The sequence below is a fragment of the Lipophrys pholis genome (assembly GCF_963383615.2).
Source record: "Lipophrys pholis genome assembly, chromosome: 7".
In the NCBI taxonomy this organism is placed as follows: domain Eukaryota; kingdom Metazoa; phylum Chordata; class Actinopteri; order Blenniiformes; family Blenniidae; genus Lipophrys; species Lipophrys pholis.
Window position 1 is genome coordinate 17,569,751 of NC_137638.1, and position 12,781 is coordinate 17,582,531.

Below are 12,781 nucleotides of genomic sequence, written 5' to 3' on the forward strand. Positions count from 1 at the left end.
GATCTCACCTGAGGTGGTGCTTCAAAATGAGTGGAATGCTGTTTTCAAGTCAATAGGCATGTTTGTTTAAAGAAAAAGACCCATTCTAGGAAAATACTGTATTTCTGGTTTGTCGCTGACAATTTTCTGTAAACTCATGCCGGCTTCTGACACAGAATTCAAACAATTTAGTATTTAGAATTCCCTGCTTACTGCCCGTCAGGTTTAAAAGTTCAGTTCTCAATGTGTGATTTGTTTTTGTAGGATTTAATCCTCCTTTTGAAAGCCGGCAGCCTGTGAGAGAGACTGAAACTGGCACTGGCAAGCAGCAGACTCTCAGCTGAATGCAGTCCTTTGGTGTTTGTGGTCACAAGCTTGATGCCCTGACCATCACTGCACTTCAGTGATAGGTTTGCTTTCAAGCTATTTTCGAGTAAAAACTCATGTCCACATGTCACACTAGTTGAAATTTGTTTATACATAAAGCTGCATATTTATGTTCTTATACAAAAAAAATCCACTGTTACCAAGCACTTCACTAAGAGTTGGTGAGTGAATAAAATTGGCTTAAACTGCTGTTGAGGTACATGGAGGGTAAAAACAAACAGGCCTGAAGAGTTTGCCTGATGCTGCCACCTGGTGGGGAAAAGGTGTAAAGCCCTTCCGACAACTGACGCTAAAGTCATGATTTTGTTACCAACATTTTATGAAATCTAATTAATGTTTCAGAATAGGAATGCATGGGTCAACATATTGCTTTCACATTCATTTTGGCATAAAGACATCAAGAATGTATTCACATTGTTCAGGTTCAGATCAACACACAATTAGACAGCAAATCGCTTTTGTATACATCTCTATTTATATGTTAAAAAAAATGTCTTCAAAAAATACTATTGTATCAAAAATAAAAGTCTATCAACAAGTCCAAATAAATATAAACACTGGAAACTACAAAACATTGTTGTCAACACAACCACGCTGTTTAGACTTTTCAACTTGAAAATGTTATACACGAAGATTCCTTTGAGAGCATTTGATCAAAAACATCAGTTTAAATCTTTCCTATAAAAACTAGATCTTTGTAAACACAAGGAACACGTTGGATGGAGCACTGCTGTAAGGGCTCGCTGACCGAATAGCGACTCCAGACACAAACACTTCTAAAAATGCAAATAAAAGGTCCTTGATGTTGCGAATCAAGACCATTGTTGCTTTACCACTTGTACCTACATTTGCCCCCGTCATTTTTTAAACCTGATCACAGCAACAACGCTTACAAGCAGAGATAGACGCACAAAAATAAACCCCGTAGAGCAGCGGCGACGTGCTGACGATTTTTGTCGGGAGCCTGACGGTGCGACCCGCTACGATTATCGGGAGGTCTCTGAGCCACGGATACCACCGGGGTTTCGGATTAACCGGTTTCCCTGTTAACTGGTGACCGGTTTCCTTGATCGTCCTTTGTCACAGCAGATGTTAAAAACCCGACCAAAATCCGTAGCTGTCCTGGCGAACGCGGCTTAACCGCATTTAGATCAAAGTTAAAAGTATAATACCGTTTGTTTGTCTTATTGTTAATGTCAGCTGCAGCAAACGGCTTGTGGCAGATAACACAAGTTAACAGGGGCACCAGTTAAACCGAAACACTGGACCGTGAAGGACGATCCTAACAATCAATATTTTTGAATAATATGGATAAAAATATACTATTTAGTTTATTAATTGAGCTGATATCCATTGCATATTCGCTCCGCATCAGGAGATACAGATTCTATTTGCACAACAGGGGAAAGCTCTGATGACTCCGCCTACGCCACAGTGGTACTTATAAAGGAAAACGTACGAACTGAGCCGAGTCGAGTTGAGGCAAGGCAAGCAGAGTCAAGTGGAAAAACGTTATAAGATGCAAGACGTAATAAACATGAACCTGATAGTTAACTCACTACCAAACTGACCATCCAACTGCTTTTCCTTTCAGTTGAACTTCACATTAGAGCTCACAGTCACTGTACATGTTCCCAGTGGCCTCCTCTTGCCCTGAACACTGCGGCGGTGCTTCGGAGAAGCACAGAACTGAATCTGAGCCGTTGCACTTTTCAGTATACACGTCCTCAGTCACTTTAGTCTGCTGGACGAAAACATCTCTCAGCGTTTGTCTCGTCGTTTGTCAATTTCTTTTCGAATCCGAGCCTCCAAAGCTGCCCTCATGGCTGCGCTCAGGATGTTCTTCTCTGCAACTCGATCCACCACCTTCTCTGGCTTATCCTCCTGAGGAAACAGAGCGAGAATTGAAGAAATAAAGGCAAACACAACAAAACGTTTAAAAACGGAACGTGTATTTACCTTGTGCACAATGAAGGATGTAACGGCACCAGAGTCTGCCTGATAGTCAAGCCAGAAGAGTTCAGTTCCCTGAGTCTCCGTGTCCGTGCTTGACCCGCTCTCGTTCCACTCTTCAGTGTCAGCACCGGCTCCTGGCTCTGATCCATCTACAAGATGAGCATATGCAGGCATTGTTCTCACTCGTAAGCGGCGTACGATCATCAGCAGGGAGTTTTAGAGAGGACATGGTTCTCACGTCTTCTTCGAGGATGATACACTTGGATGTCGGGCCGACGTGGCTTTCGAGGAGTCGTTGTGTTCCTCCGCCGCTGCTGCTCTTTGGCTTGTTTCACTTCTTTGTCGTAATCATCTCTTTAAAGAAAAACAAAGAGTCATGCTTGAACAAACAGAATGCGACAGGTGATCAGAGGGATGGCTGGTTAAGAAAGCACCTATCACAATGTTAATGTTAACATAGATTCACTTTCCCACATTGAATCAAAGCTTGGATGAACATTTCTTCATACCAGCATATCTTTGATAGAAATTGCATTAAAAAAAGTGAATATTTATAGATTTAGGTCATCACACAAATTAGCTTTACTGAAGTAAATGTCTAGAACCAAATTCTGTGAACTGTAGACTGCTGATTTTATTCTGCATATTATCATACGTTCAACATTGCTTTGAATAAAGAAAATCACTTCTACAAGGACACAACCAAAGTTGTGACCAAAGCAGCACCACACCCACAGTACTGTGCCCTCTTCTTAGAAAAAACGTTTTTTTTATTTAAATCGAATACTCTGGAAAACACGCGTGTGACGTCATGCCATCAGCTGACCACTGATCGTACATGCTCACGTTGTAATTAACCCATAAACACATTCTTTGATACGATGCCGCCATGAAGTAGTGACTTTGACTTTTGAGTAGCACATCATGTAGTCAATATATTTATAAAAATGAAAAGTTAACACTTGACCTCAAGGCTTCCATGTACTGTACTGACAAATGTGGGATATGTTAGGTTGTAATGACCTTGACTGCATAATCTGTTTATCTTTGCGTGTGAGTTGATGGTACAAAGTTTTAGACATCTTAGAAAGGACCAGAGCAAAATTTTTATAAAACATACACTAAATGATAACTACAATGACAAAACTTGAATATATTTTAACATGAAACATTCACTGTAGGAGTTGGAGACAAATTCGAAATTACTTATCAATACACTTGGATGTAAAATGGTGGTGTTTTTGAGCATGGATTATAATTCTATATTTGCAATCTTTTTTTTTATTTTAAATATGTTCTTTATAGAATTTAATACCATCAATGAACTTACGATCGACATTAAAGATCAAGTGTGAAATGCTCATGGTAGTGAAAGTATTTCGTTCAAAGCACACTTTTTTATACATTGTGCGAGTGGAATCTGTACCATTACATATATAACAATATAAAAGTATGACATATAGTGTGTTAACGACGTTAACTAGGTTAGTCAGTAAAGTCACTTCCAGTGTCTTGATCCTCTGTAGGAACAGCCAATGCCCATGGCCTTGTTATACTATAATCCGAGATCTCGTTTCAACAATATGCCAAGCTGCACTCATGTTTTTCGTGGTTTATTAAATGCAGCAGAGTTGCACACTGAATCATCTCGAGTCTATAGGTCAAATCTCTGGTTTGTTTTTACTGTAAATAGTACGTGTTGCCTGCTAGCGATAGCTAACAGCAAGTCGTCCAGGAAATCACCTCGCAATCTGGTTCCTCCGGATATGGTGCAGGAAGCCATGGCTCATGTCCAAACGGCCTCTGGGTTTGTATTTCAGCTCATGGACCCCGTCCTCTTTTAAAATATCCATTACAGTGAACAGCTTGGGTACAGTGAGTGAATTTGTGAACAAATGAGCGGAAAATAAGTCAATCTCAGCGTGTGTACCGACAAAAAGCTACATGGCTAGCTAACGGTAAACTGTGGTTCAATTCTGATGCTCCCGGAGTTTTAACACTAGTAATTACAATAAATGCCATTATTTGAAAAGGATCATTATAATATATAGAAATGGGAGCACATTTTAGTGAAAACCGTACTTTCAAAGGTTAAATATGTGCATCCTAATAGAGTTGAAGCACATATGAATGATTGTTGTGGTCAGCTGTATCACTCCGGGATAGATTATGGTCTGCCATTCGGCAACAGCCGTGACGTTATCGACGTGCAACCACCGCGACGTTGGAAGCACTCGGCGTTTGAACCATTCAGCTCTTCAATAAAACTTAAGTTGTGTGTTCTCTCCATCATTTTATCATCAAAGCAACGATTGCAATGGTTTCCGTAAAACGAGAACGAGAGATTGATTTGGACGACGACGATAACGACGATGGAGGTAAGTTAAACTGACTTATCGTCTGTTCAACGTTTGATTCGGCTATAGCTTTTAGCTATTAGCCGCCTGTGCGCTCGATATATAAGACACGGGCTCGTCCGGTGTGACAAGCAGGTTGCAACTTAACGCTTCAGTTTAAGTTGACCGCCCCTCTAAAGCAACCCGTGTGTTGAAAACATGGTGTCCTGAGCTAGCGACGCTAACTAAGCTACCATGTATTGCGTACTCGCGTTTAACTAAATATCCGCAGCCATAATTCCTGTTATAATGGATCAGTTTCTGTTGCAGTGGAAAGAAAAATAGGACGTGGGCGAGTAGCTGAAGACCGAAGAAGCCGCCACTGCCCTTATCTTGACACCATAAACAGGCAAGCTACAGTTTAATGTCCTATTGTATTATTGTAACTACTATTTTCATCCTCTCTACCGCATCCTTATGTCCTGTTTGTTTGTCTTTCAGGAGTGTTTTGGACTTTGACTTTGAGAAGCTCTGCTCCATCTCTCTTTCACACATCAACGTATATGCCTGCCTCATCTGTGGGAAATACTTCCAAGGTAGGCAGGTCATTTTAAGTTGATTATGCACCTTGCTTGGTTTTTTGGGCTCACTCACGCACACTTTCCTGCAGGTCGAGGCCTGAAGTCTCATGCATACACTCACAGTGTGCAGTTCACCCATCATGTGTTCCTCAATCTGCACACGCTCAAGTTTTACTGTCTGCCTGATAATTATGAGATCATTGACTCTTCTCTGGAAGACATCACTGTAAGTAAACGGTTCCTTCAATGTTTTGCTGTGCAATTTTAATTGTTATAGATTGGTTTTTTCAGCATATGAAGTGAGAGAAATTATAAATCTCATCATGACTGAGAGTAAAGTGAACATATTGGGGAAAATTAGAATCTTATCCTATAAATCAGTATGCACGCTTGTAAGTTAGGTTAGTAGTATTACATACAAATTTGACCTAAGTGTTGTTTATTCCCTGTGTTAAAGGTTCCAGTTGCATACAAGTAAATTCGTGGCCAGTTTAGCTGACTGTAGTGTCCCTTCTGGGTCATATCTAATTCCATGTTCAATGTTATATGCTTATATATCATATGAATCTTTTTTTCGAGGCACCTCCAAAGAAAAATCAATGTAGATGCATTTAAGGCTGTGTTTTAAGTGATTTTTTTTTTTTTTTCTTTTATAGTATGTTCTCAAGCCAACTTTCACCAAGCAGCACATTGCTGGGCTGGACAAGCAGGGTAAACTTTACAGAGCGTACGATGGTACAACTTACCTGCCAGGCATTGTTGGGCTTAACAACATCAAAGCCAACGACTATGCCAACGTGGTGTTACAGGTATGAGGCACTGTCACTGTTACGGAGACTTTCAATAACATCAACCACTTTAACAGTTGCCTCTTTTTAACAGGCTTTCTCCAATGTTCCACCTTTGCGAAACTATTTCTTGGAGGAAGAGAACTACAGAGGAATCCGCAGGCCACCGGGAGATATTATGTTTCTGTTGGTGCAGAGGTTTGGTGAGCTGATGCGCAAACTTTGGAATCCCAGAAACTTCAAGGCCCACGTGTCTCCCCATGAGATGCTGCAGGCAGTGGTGCTGTGCAGCAAGAAGAACTTCCAAATTACCAAGCAAGGTAAGCGTTTCGACATCCAGAAGAGTGTGTGTAGTTCTCAGTTAGCATGTGCAGGAGACTTCTTCATGATGTTGATTGATTCTTCTCTGAATTTCAGGTGATGCAGTGGACTTTATGACGTGGTTCCTGAACGCTCTTCATGGCGCTCTCGGAGGAACAAAGAAAAAGCCATGTGAGTGTCCAAAAGATCAGTGTTTTGTCTTAAAATGATTAGCTTTAATAAATTGTAAATTGTGTATTTATTGTGGAACGTAAAGAAAAGCATGCACTAATGAGAAATGTTAAATGTGATAAGTTGTCTTTTTGCCACATGAGAACCAAGATGTAAAAAAATCCTCTAAGGATTGTGAGATGAACCACTGCTCTTTCTTTCTGTCCTTGCAGCAATCCTTACGAAAGCATTTCAGGGCTCCATGCGGATCTTCTCCAAGAAACTTCCTCACCCAGATTTAGTGAGTTTCATGCTTATATTTACTCATCCACTCATCTCCAGTATACATAGGTGTGAGAAGAAAAACAATCTACAAAAGGCAGAAACCATGTTTTGTATAACTTGTTAACTATCACCTTGTGATTTTAGTCTTTTTCTATCCTTTTTACCAATCCATGTTTTTTTTATATACATTTCAGCTCCCAGAAGAGAAAGAGGCCTTGCTTGTGACCGAGGAATACCAGGAGCAGATGTCGGAGTCTACCTTCCTCTTTTTGACCCTTGACCTCCCCACAGCGCCACTGTACAAGGATGAAAAGGAGCAGCTCATTATCCCACAGGTCCCCCTCTTCAACATCCTGGGCAAGTTCAATGGCAGCACAGAGAAGGTACAGTTCCTCCACATCTCACTGTGACAGCTACAGGCAAAATGAAGGAAAAACAACATGCTTTCGGGTCATATTTATACAATGAAATCCCCACAAAAACCTGCAATTAACAGTTTGATCTGAGAGCCACACACTTAAAGTATGAGTCACCATATATATGTTTGTGTCTCATTTACATTCAGGAATATAAAACCTACAAGGAGAATTTTCTCAAGAGGTTCCAGTTGACCAAACTGCCTCCGTACCTCATCTTTTGCATCAAAAGATTCACCAAGAACAACTTCTTTGTGGAGAAGAATCCCACAATCGTCAACTTTCCAATCACGTAAGTGTTCATATCCAATTTGAGTACATATGAATGCTATTAGTAGAAATAACTTGTCCTTGTGATTATTTATTACAACAGGAATGTGGACCTCCGTGAGTACTTGACAGAAGAAGCTCAAGTTACAGAGAAAAACACAACATACGACCTTGTTGCAAACGTAGTGCATGATGGGAAGCCCACAGAGGGGGCATACAGAATACATGTTCTGCATCACGTAAGTTATGCACAGGCATCAGAAACAAAAAATAAAGATAAATAGCTTTGTTATGTATTTTCAAACAAATACCGGTGATGAGTAAATTGAAATGTGTCTGTTCAATCAGGGGACTGGGAAGTGGTACGAGATGCAGGACTTGCAGGTGACGGACATCCTCCCTCAGATGATCACACTGTCAGAGGCTTACATTCAGGCAAGTCTTTTGCAAAATGTTTCATGTTGTGAATCTCGTCTGTGCAACGTCAGACACACTGAAGCGTCCTCTCTATTCTGTCATGCAGTAATGTTGTATGACAGATAGGTGGTGCCCTAGAGGAATGGGGCAAGTGAGCCTGTAAGCAGAAGTTCTGTTTTTTTGTTTTTTTCCCTGTCTTACCTTCACTTCACTGGCTTCTGGTTCATTTTAGATTCCAATTTAAGATCCTTTCTATGTGCTTTTGAACCCCGTCATGGTCAACTTTGAGCTGCAGTTTTCATGTCAGCTGATCAGATGCTGCTAATGGAGCCTGAAATCACGCTGGGGCTCGCAGGGGATTGAGATTTTGAAATTGCAGTTTGCAGTCAGCTGCACATGAGACGGGCTTCTGTCTATCTTTAAATCAAGATTTATAAACCACCTCTTCTTCTTGGCTTTCAACACAATGTGAGATGTTGAGTTTATGTCTGCTGTGTCGTTTGCGTACCTGCTTCATCCTGTAAGCCCAGTTATGTTTGACTCCCCTAATTTTGGATGTGTTAAGTCAATAAGTTTAAAGTAGTTGAAACCTGAATAAAGCATCACAGTTTTCAGAATGAAAATATTGCCATCAGCATTCAAAAGAATCGTATCATGCTCAAATTTGAACTTCATAAGGACTCTTGCGTAACGCGCATGTTTTTCTTCCCTCAGATCTGGAAGCGACAAGAGAGTCCCACTGACACAAACAACCACATCGGGGTGTAAGTCAGCCAGAGTGCTCTTCAGTGTGGATGAGCAAAGCTTTGGTCGTTGTTTTGGACTTATGATGGGTTTTTATATCATTGGCTATTGAGAGTGGCAAGAGAGCATCTGGACATTCTTTACAGCTCCAAAAAAATAAGTAAATACATGTAAATGTTGACATGTTTTCTTCACAGTTTTATGTTTTTACTATGTTGAAGTTTCTTAATAAATCAGGTGTAGTCTACAGATCTGTCTGCATGTCACATTTGAACAACACAACTTTGATTTTAAGTAGTTTCAGAAGTTTTATTGATATGTGGTCATTTGAGTCCAGGATTGTCATCAGAAGAAGAATAGAGCAGGTGAAGTAGTTCTCCAATGGTATTCAAAGTGGTATTTAAATGCCTTTTAAGACATATAGTCTGAAAGCTCATCATATGGCTTCTACATGTTTTCACATTCATAATGCGTCTGCAGTAATAATCATAACAATCTTCACAAAATCACAGCAGAAACGGACACTTCAGACGGAAGCCCAGCCTCAGTTTCTTGACACTTCATGCAAACTGTAAATACGTCAACACAGAGATTCATGAACATCAACAAAAGCAAGTGAACCTGATCATTTACGTGGAAACTAAGTAGCTTGTCAGTGCATTACTTTTACAAAATATTGTTACTTGTCGGCAGAAACTTTCATTTGGAGAAAGTAGGTCATCGTGTGCTTCTCATTTGAGAGCTGCAGTCGGGTGGGCGCAGCAGTTCACACATTCTTCTTCCACATGTGTGTCTCACAGAAGGCTCGATTCTGCAGATTAAACACACATAAGATAGAATATGTATGAATCTTGAGAACATGTTAAAGTATTTAGTTTTTCTTTGTAATTCTTAAAAAAAAAAAAAAACTGCCACTGCTGTTGCTGTTGAACTGCCACTGCTGTTAACTGAAAATATACTCGTACCCATTGTAAACTGAAACCTTGGTATCCCTACAATACTGATCTATACTGGATTGTAAATGAGGCAATGCAGTTATAAGAGTGTAAGGGCATATTTCTGTTTAAGTGAATGACGTAAGCTGAAGTCATGTAGGAAAACGTCTAAGCCTGAATCTGAAGTCTCAGTTCATATGCAGCTGTGTGTTTTAAATTGTTTAAAAATGAGGGTCTTTACAAAGAATACAAATATAGAAACCAATAGCAGGGCATAAAAGGAGGTTTGGTTTAAAGATATTACACAAGTTGTCATGTGGAACTAGAAGTGATAATGAATATCACTTACGCCACATCTCTGGGCGGTTTCGACGTCCCTGCACCAGTAGCTCGGTCCCCAAGTACAACGATTCTCTCCCAGCAGCTCCACCTTCTTTGAGGTGATGCACAGATCCACCTTCTGCAGCACAGTGACAGAGGGAGCACACGTTCATGAGTTGTAATGGCCACACCGTATTCACATTTTGTGGGTGTTGCATGGGCAGAAACGTTGAAGACTAATGTCAGTAATGTGCTGAAGGTTTCTCTTGTTCTGAACTGGACATCTTGTCAGTGGGATTACTAGACAACAAGTTGCAGAGTTGTAACTCTGTCTGAACCATTGGGTCATTTTTAATCATTCTTACTTCACAAACGTGTGGAACATCCATCTGTTTTCCCAAAACCTTCTGCAGCTCTGAGCCATAGGTTCTGGTGAAAGCGCCGCACTAAAACACAGTGAAAAGGATTTCACGTTAATATAGTCTTCAGTCATGATGCCTGATTTACAACCTCAAATCATTTAGCTAAAAACTAAAACTGATCAAAAAGGAGCTGACATGATATAGAAAATGCGCATATTTTTAGATTCAATATAACAACCATAGTGCCTGTTCATACAGTTCAGACATGGACAAAACAAAATGTTGCCTGTGTTAAGACTGTTACGAGTGTCAGACCTTGGGAATGGCATGTGGGTGAAGGTTGCAGACAGAGCGCAGGAAGGCAGAAGTCTGAGATTCCGAGGCGTTGAGACCGAGGTGCAGTCGGCTAAGCGCAGCCAGGGTGCGACAAGACTCGCAGTCCAACGGCGCGATCACCTCTGTGGAACAAAATCAGCCACTGAAGAAACGTGAGCATCCCGTTTAATCCGGAGGCAAAACGGGCTGATACTGACCTGGAGCAGGCTGCTCGTTAAACAAGCAGAGGTGCAAAAGAGTGCATATGGTGTGAGGAGCAGCAGAGGATAACAGAAACTCCACGATCTCCACGCCGTATTTGTCAACAAAATCATCACATTGGTCCTTGTAGCTTTTTGGTACAAGACCGCAGACTTCTCCCATGAGCTTCTTCAAAGTGTCCTGCAGGGCAAGAAGGAGGTGAAACCAGTTACGCTATAAAGACGTGTACCTGCGGCGATGCAAAAAATGAAAGGAGGATTTACCTCTGTCACGTTCTGAGGCAGCAGAGTCTCCAGCTTCTTTATGACAAACAAGCACAGGGTGCAAACTGGGTTGAATTGCTCCTACAGAAAGGAACCGTAAACGAGGACCAGGTTTATAACACACAAACACTGAAACAAAGGGCCACTTCACTTTAATTTCATATGTCGCTTCTGCTTTCCCGAGCTGACCTTAGTTTCAGAAGCAAGTGCAGAGCTGGATTCGGCTTCATCGGTCGCAGAGTGGAGAAACTTCTGCTTTTCCTCTTTTCCCAAAGCACAAAGTCCAAAAGCCTCGCAGGTCTCTCGTGGTTTCTCCAGAGAAACAAAAACAAGACATCGTTCTTTAGATGTGTCTAAGGGATGAAGTGTTATTCATCTAAACAAGGGAAACTCACCAGGTGTGCGGATGTTTGCTGCAGGACCTTTGGAAGGTAAGTTTTCACCTGAGCCTCACACTCGTGTGCCTGTTCTTTGGGAAGGCGGTGGCACAAAGCATGCAATGCTTTGTATACAGTCTCCTGCAAATGCACAGTAGATGATGCTCTATGATTTATAGAAAGTGGCGTCTGAATTTGTGTGTTTTTTTTCTACATAAGGCTCCATTTAACTCATTCTAGGCTCATGCAAACCCCTGGGTTAGTGTGACTTCTGGTTTCTTTATCACCCAGCCCATAAATGCAGCCAAAAGTAGAAAAACCAGAAGTGAAAGTCGGTGGAAACTTATCAGTTGGTTGCTTACCTTGGTGTCTCTGCTGGAAATCATGTTAGTGGACAGCTGAATGATCTGACTGCATTCTGGACAGAAATCCAGTGTCTAATCAAGAAGGAACATATGTAAAACATTTCAATAATACAAGGTAAGGACAGTAGGATTGGATAGCAAGGGAAACATTTCAACTCTGTTGAACGTGTGTGTGTTCTATCGAGACTTACCAGAGATTTCTGACTGAATAATGACACAGGATCGATGATGAGCCTGGAGGAACCTTCAGTGAAAACACCCAGACATGAAACAAATGATACATTAAAAAAAAAAAAAATATATATATATATTTATAACTAACGGGATCGAATAACAATCCCATTTTTTGAGGACTAGTTGGAATCGTGTTAGCTCTTTTTTTTTTTTTTTTAAATATATAATTATTTCGCTGTGATTCTCCGAGATCCTGGCCATAGATTAGGAGTAATGTTCATAAATCCTGATAAATGACGGCAGGTTTAATGGCGACAGACTGACATAATAAATGAACCTTCTTACCGGACCAAAAAGACACAGCCAAGATCAGCAGGACAAACCCCGAGGCTGCCATGTCTTCAGGGAGCAGAGGACGGAAATGAAGCTCAGATGATCCTCGGGAAAAAAAACCAAACAGCAGTGTTATTGTTGTCTGAGTCGTTCCGGAAACACAGATTGAGCCTCTCAGCCTATCAGAGCCTTAAGGCACTGCGCATGCGCACTTAAATATGCATCGCCATAAATCCTCTTCTGTATTTCACATGACGTATTGGGGGGCGGGGGAAAGTTCAGGTGACACCTATTATTAATCTTATCTTTATTTTACTAAATAAACATTGAACTGATGGAAGTGCTTTAAAACCTCCAAGAGGGAAAACTGTTATTTTATTTGTTGACTCAGAGGTACACGCAAACAAGCTGTCAAGACAATGAGACAAACATTTATGGAGGACATGCAAGAAGGAACATACATCCATTTGTATCCAGACTCCCC

The 12,781-nt window shown here is 40.9% G+C and overlaps 3 protein-coding genes across 4 annotated transcripts; 1 reads left to right on the forward strand and 2 right to left on the reverse strand.

Moving 5' to 3' along the window:
- Window positions 1–438: 438 nt before the first annotated feature.
- Window positions 439–4,258, reverse strand: cUnh2orf68 (chromosome Un C2orf68 homolog). The gene is made up of 4 exons (XM_080467657.1): window positions 4,066–4,258; window positions 2,561–2,676; window positions 2,326–2,471; window positions 439–2,250 (listed from the first exon to the last, which is right to left on the reverse strand). Exons 1-4 carry the CDS (start codon window positions 4,173–4,175, stop codon window positions 2,128–2,130), a joined length of 495 nt encoding a protein of 164 aa, XP_080323783.1. The 5' UTR covers window positions 4,176–4,258; the 3' UTR covers window positions 439–2,127.
- usp39 (ubiquitin specific peptidase 39) lies at window positions 3,895–8,880 on the forward strand. Of its 2 annotated transcripts, none has more exons than XM_080467654.1 (14): window positions 3,895–4,129; window positions 4,629–4,700; window positions 4,989–5,067; window positions 5,160–5,254; window positions 5,329–5,465; window positions 5,896–6,048; window positions 6,122–6,347; window positions 6,445–6,519; window positions 6,732–6,799; window positions 6,978–7,166; window positions 7,349–7,491; window positions 7,573–7,708; window positions 7,818–7,904; window positions 8,601–8,880. In XM_080467654.1, the coding sequence occupies exons 1-14, from the start codon at window positions 4,111–4,113 to the stop codon at window positions 8,652–8,654; spliced, it is 1,533 nt and encodes a 510-aa protein (XP_080323780.1). In that variant the 5' UTR covers window positions 3,895–4,110; the 3' UTR covers window positions 8,655–8,880. The 2 variants fall into 2 exon arrangements, with proteins under 2 accessions (XP_080323780.1, XP_080323781.1); XM_080467655.1 differs by having other exon boundaries at window positions 4,064–4,280.
- A 35-nt stretch (window positions 8,881–8,915) lies between these two features.
- On the reverse strand, window positions 8,916–12,497 carry sftpbb (surfactant protein Bb). The gene is made up of 11 exons (XM_080467656.1): window positions 12,310–12,497; window positions 11,982–12,034; window positions 11,788–11,862; window positions 11,444–11,566; window positions 11,238–11,360; window positions 11,049–11,129; window positions 10,782–10,965; window positions 10,564–10,706; window positions 10,252–10,332; window positions 9,915–10,025; window positions 8,916–9,441 (listed from the first exon to the last, which is right to left on the reverse strand). Exons 1-11 carry the CDS (start codon window positions 12,359–12,361, stop codon window positions 9,397–9,399), a joined length of 1,071 nt encoding a protein of 356 aa, XP_080323782.1. The 5' UTR covers window positions 12,362–12,497; the 3' UTR covers window positions 8,916–9,396.
- Between the last annotated feature and the right edge of the window lie 284 nt (window positions 12,498–12,781).

What these genes read in the sequence shown, in the direction of transcription:
- usp39 (XM_080467654.1), top strand. An exon ending in CGACGATAACGACGATGGAG is followed by an intron (nt 4,701 to 4,988) that starts GTAAGTTAAACT and finishes TTTCTGTTGCAG; the next exon opens with TGGAAAGAAAAATAGGACGT. An exon ending in CTTCTCTGGAAGACATCACT is followed by an intron (nt 5,466 to 5,895) that starts GTAAGTAAACGG and finishes TTTCTTTTATAG; the next exon opens with TATGTTCTCAAGCCAACTTT.
- cUnh2orf68 (XM_080467657.1), bottom strand. Translation starts at nt 4,175, where the DNA reads ATGGATATTTTAAAAGAGGACGGGGTCCATGAGCTGAAATACAAACCC. An exon ending in GTATCATCCTCGAAGAAGAC is followed by an intron (nt 2,472 to 2,560) that starts GTGAGAACCATG and finishes CTCATCTTGTAG; the next exon opens with ATGGATCAGAGCCAGGAGCC. An exon ending in CATCCTTCATTGTGCACAAG is followed by an intron (nt 2,251 to 2,325) that starts GTAAATACACGT and finishes CTGTTTCCTCAG; the next exon opens with GAGGATAAGCCAGAGAAGGT.
- sftpbb (XM_080467656.1), bottom strand. Translation starts at nt 12,361, where the DNA reads ATGGCAGCCTCGGGGTTTGTCCTGCTGATCTTGGCTGTGTCTTTTTGG. An exon ending in CACTTGCTTCTGAAACTAAG is followed by an intron (nt 11,130 to 11,237) that starts GTCAGCTCGGGA and finishes TCCTTTCTGTAG; the next exon opens with GAGCAATTCAACCCAGTTTG. An exon ending in AAACCGCCCAGAGATGTGGC is followed by an intron (nt 9,442 to 9,914) that starts GTAAGTGATATT and finishes TTTAATCTGCAG; the next exon opens with AATCGAGCCTTCTGTGAGAC.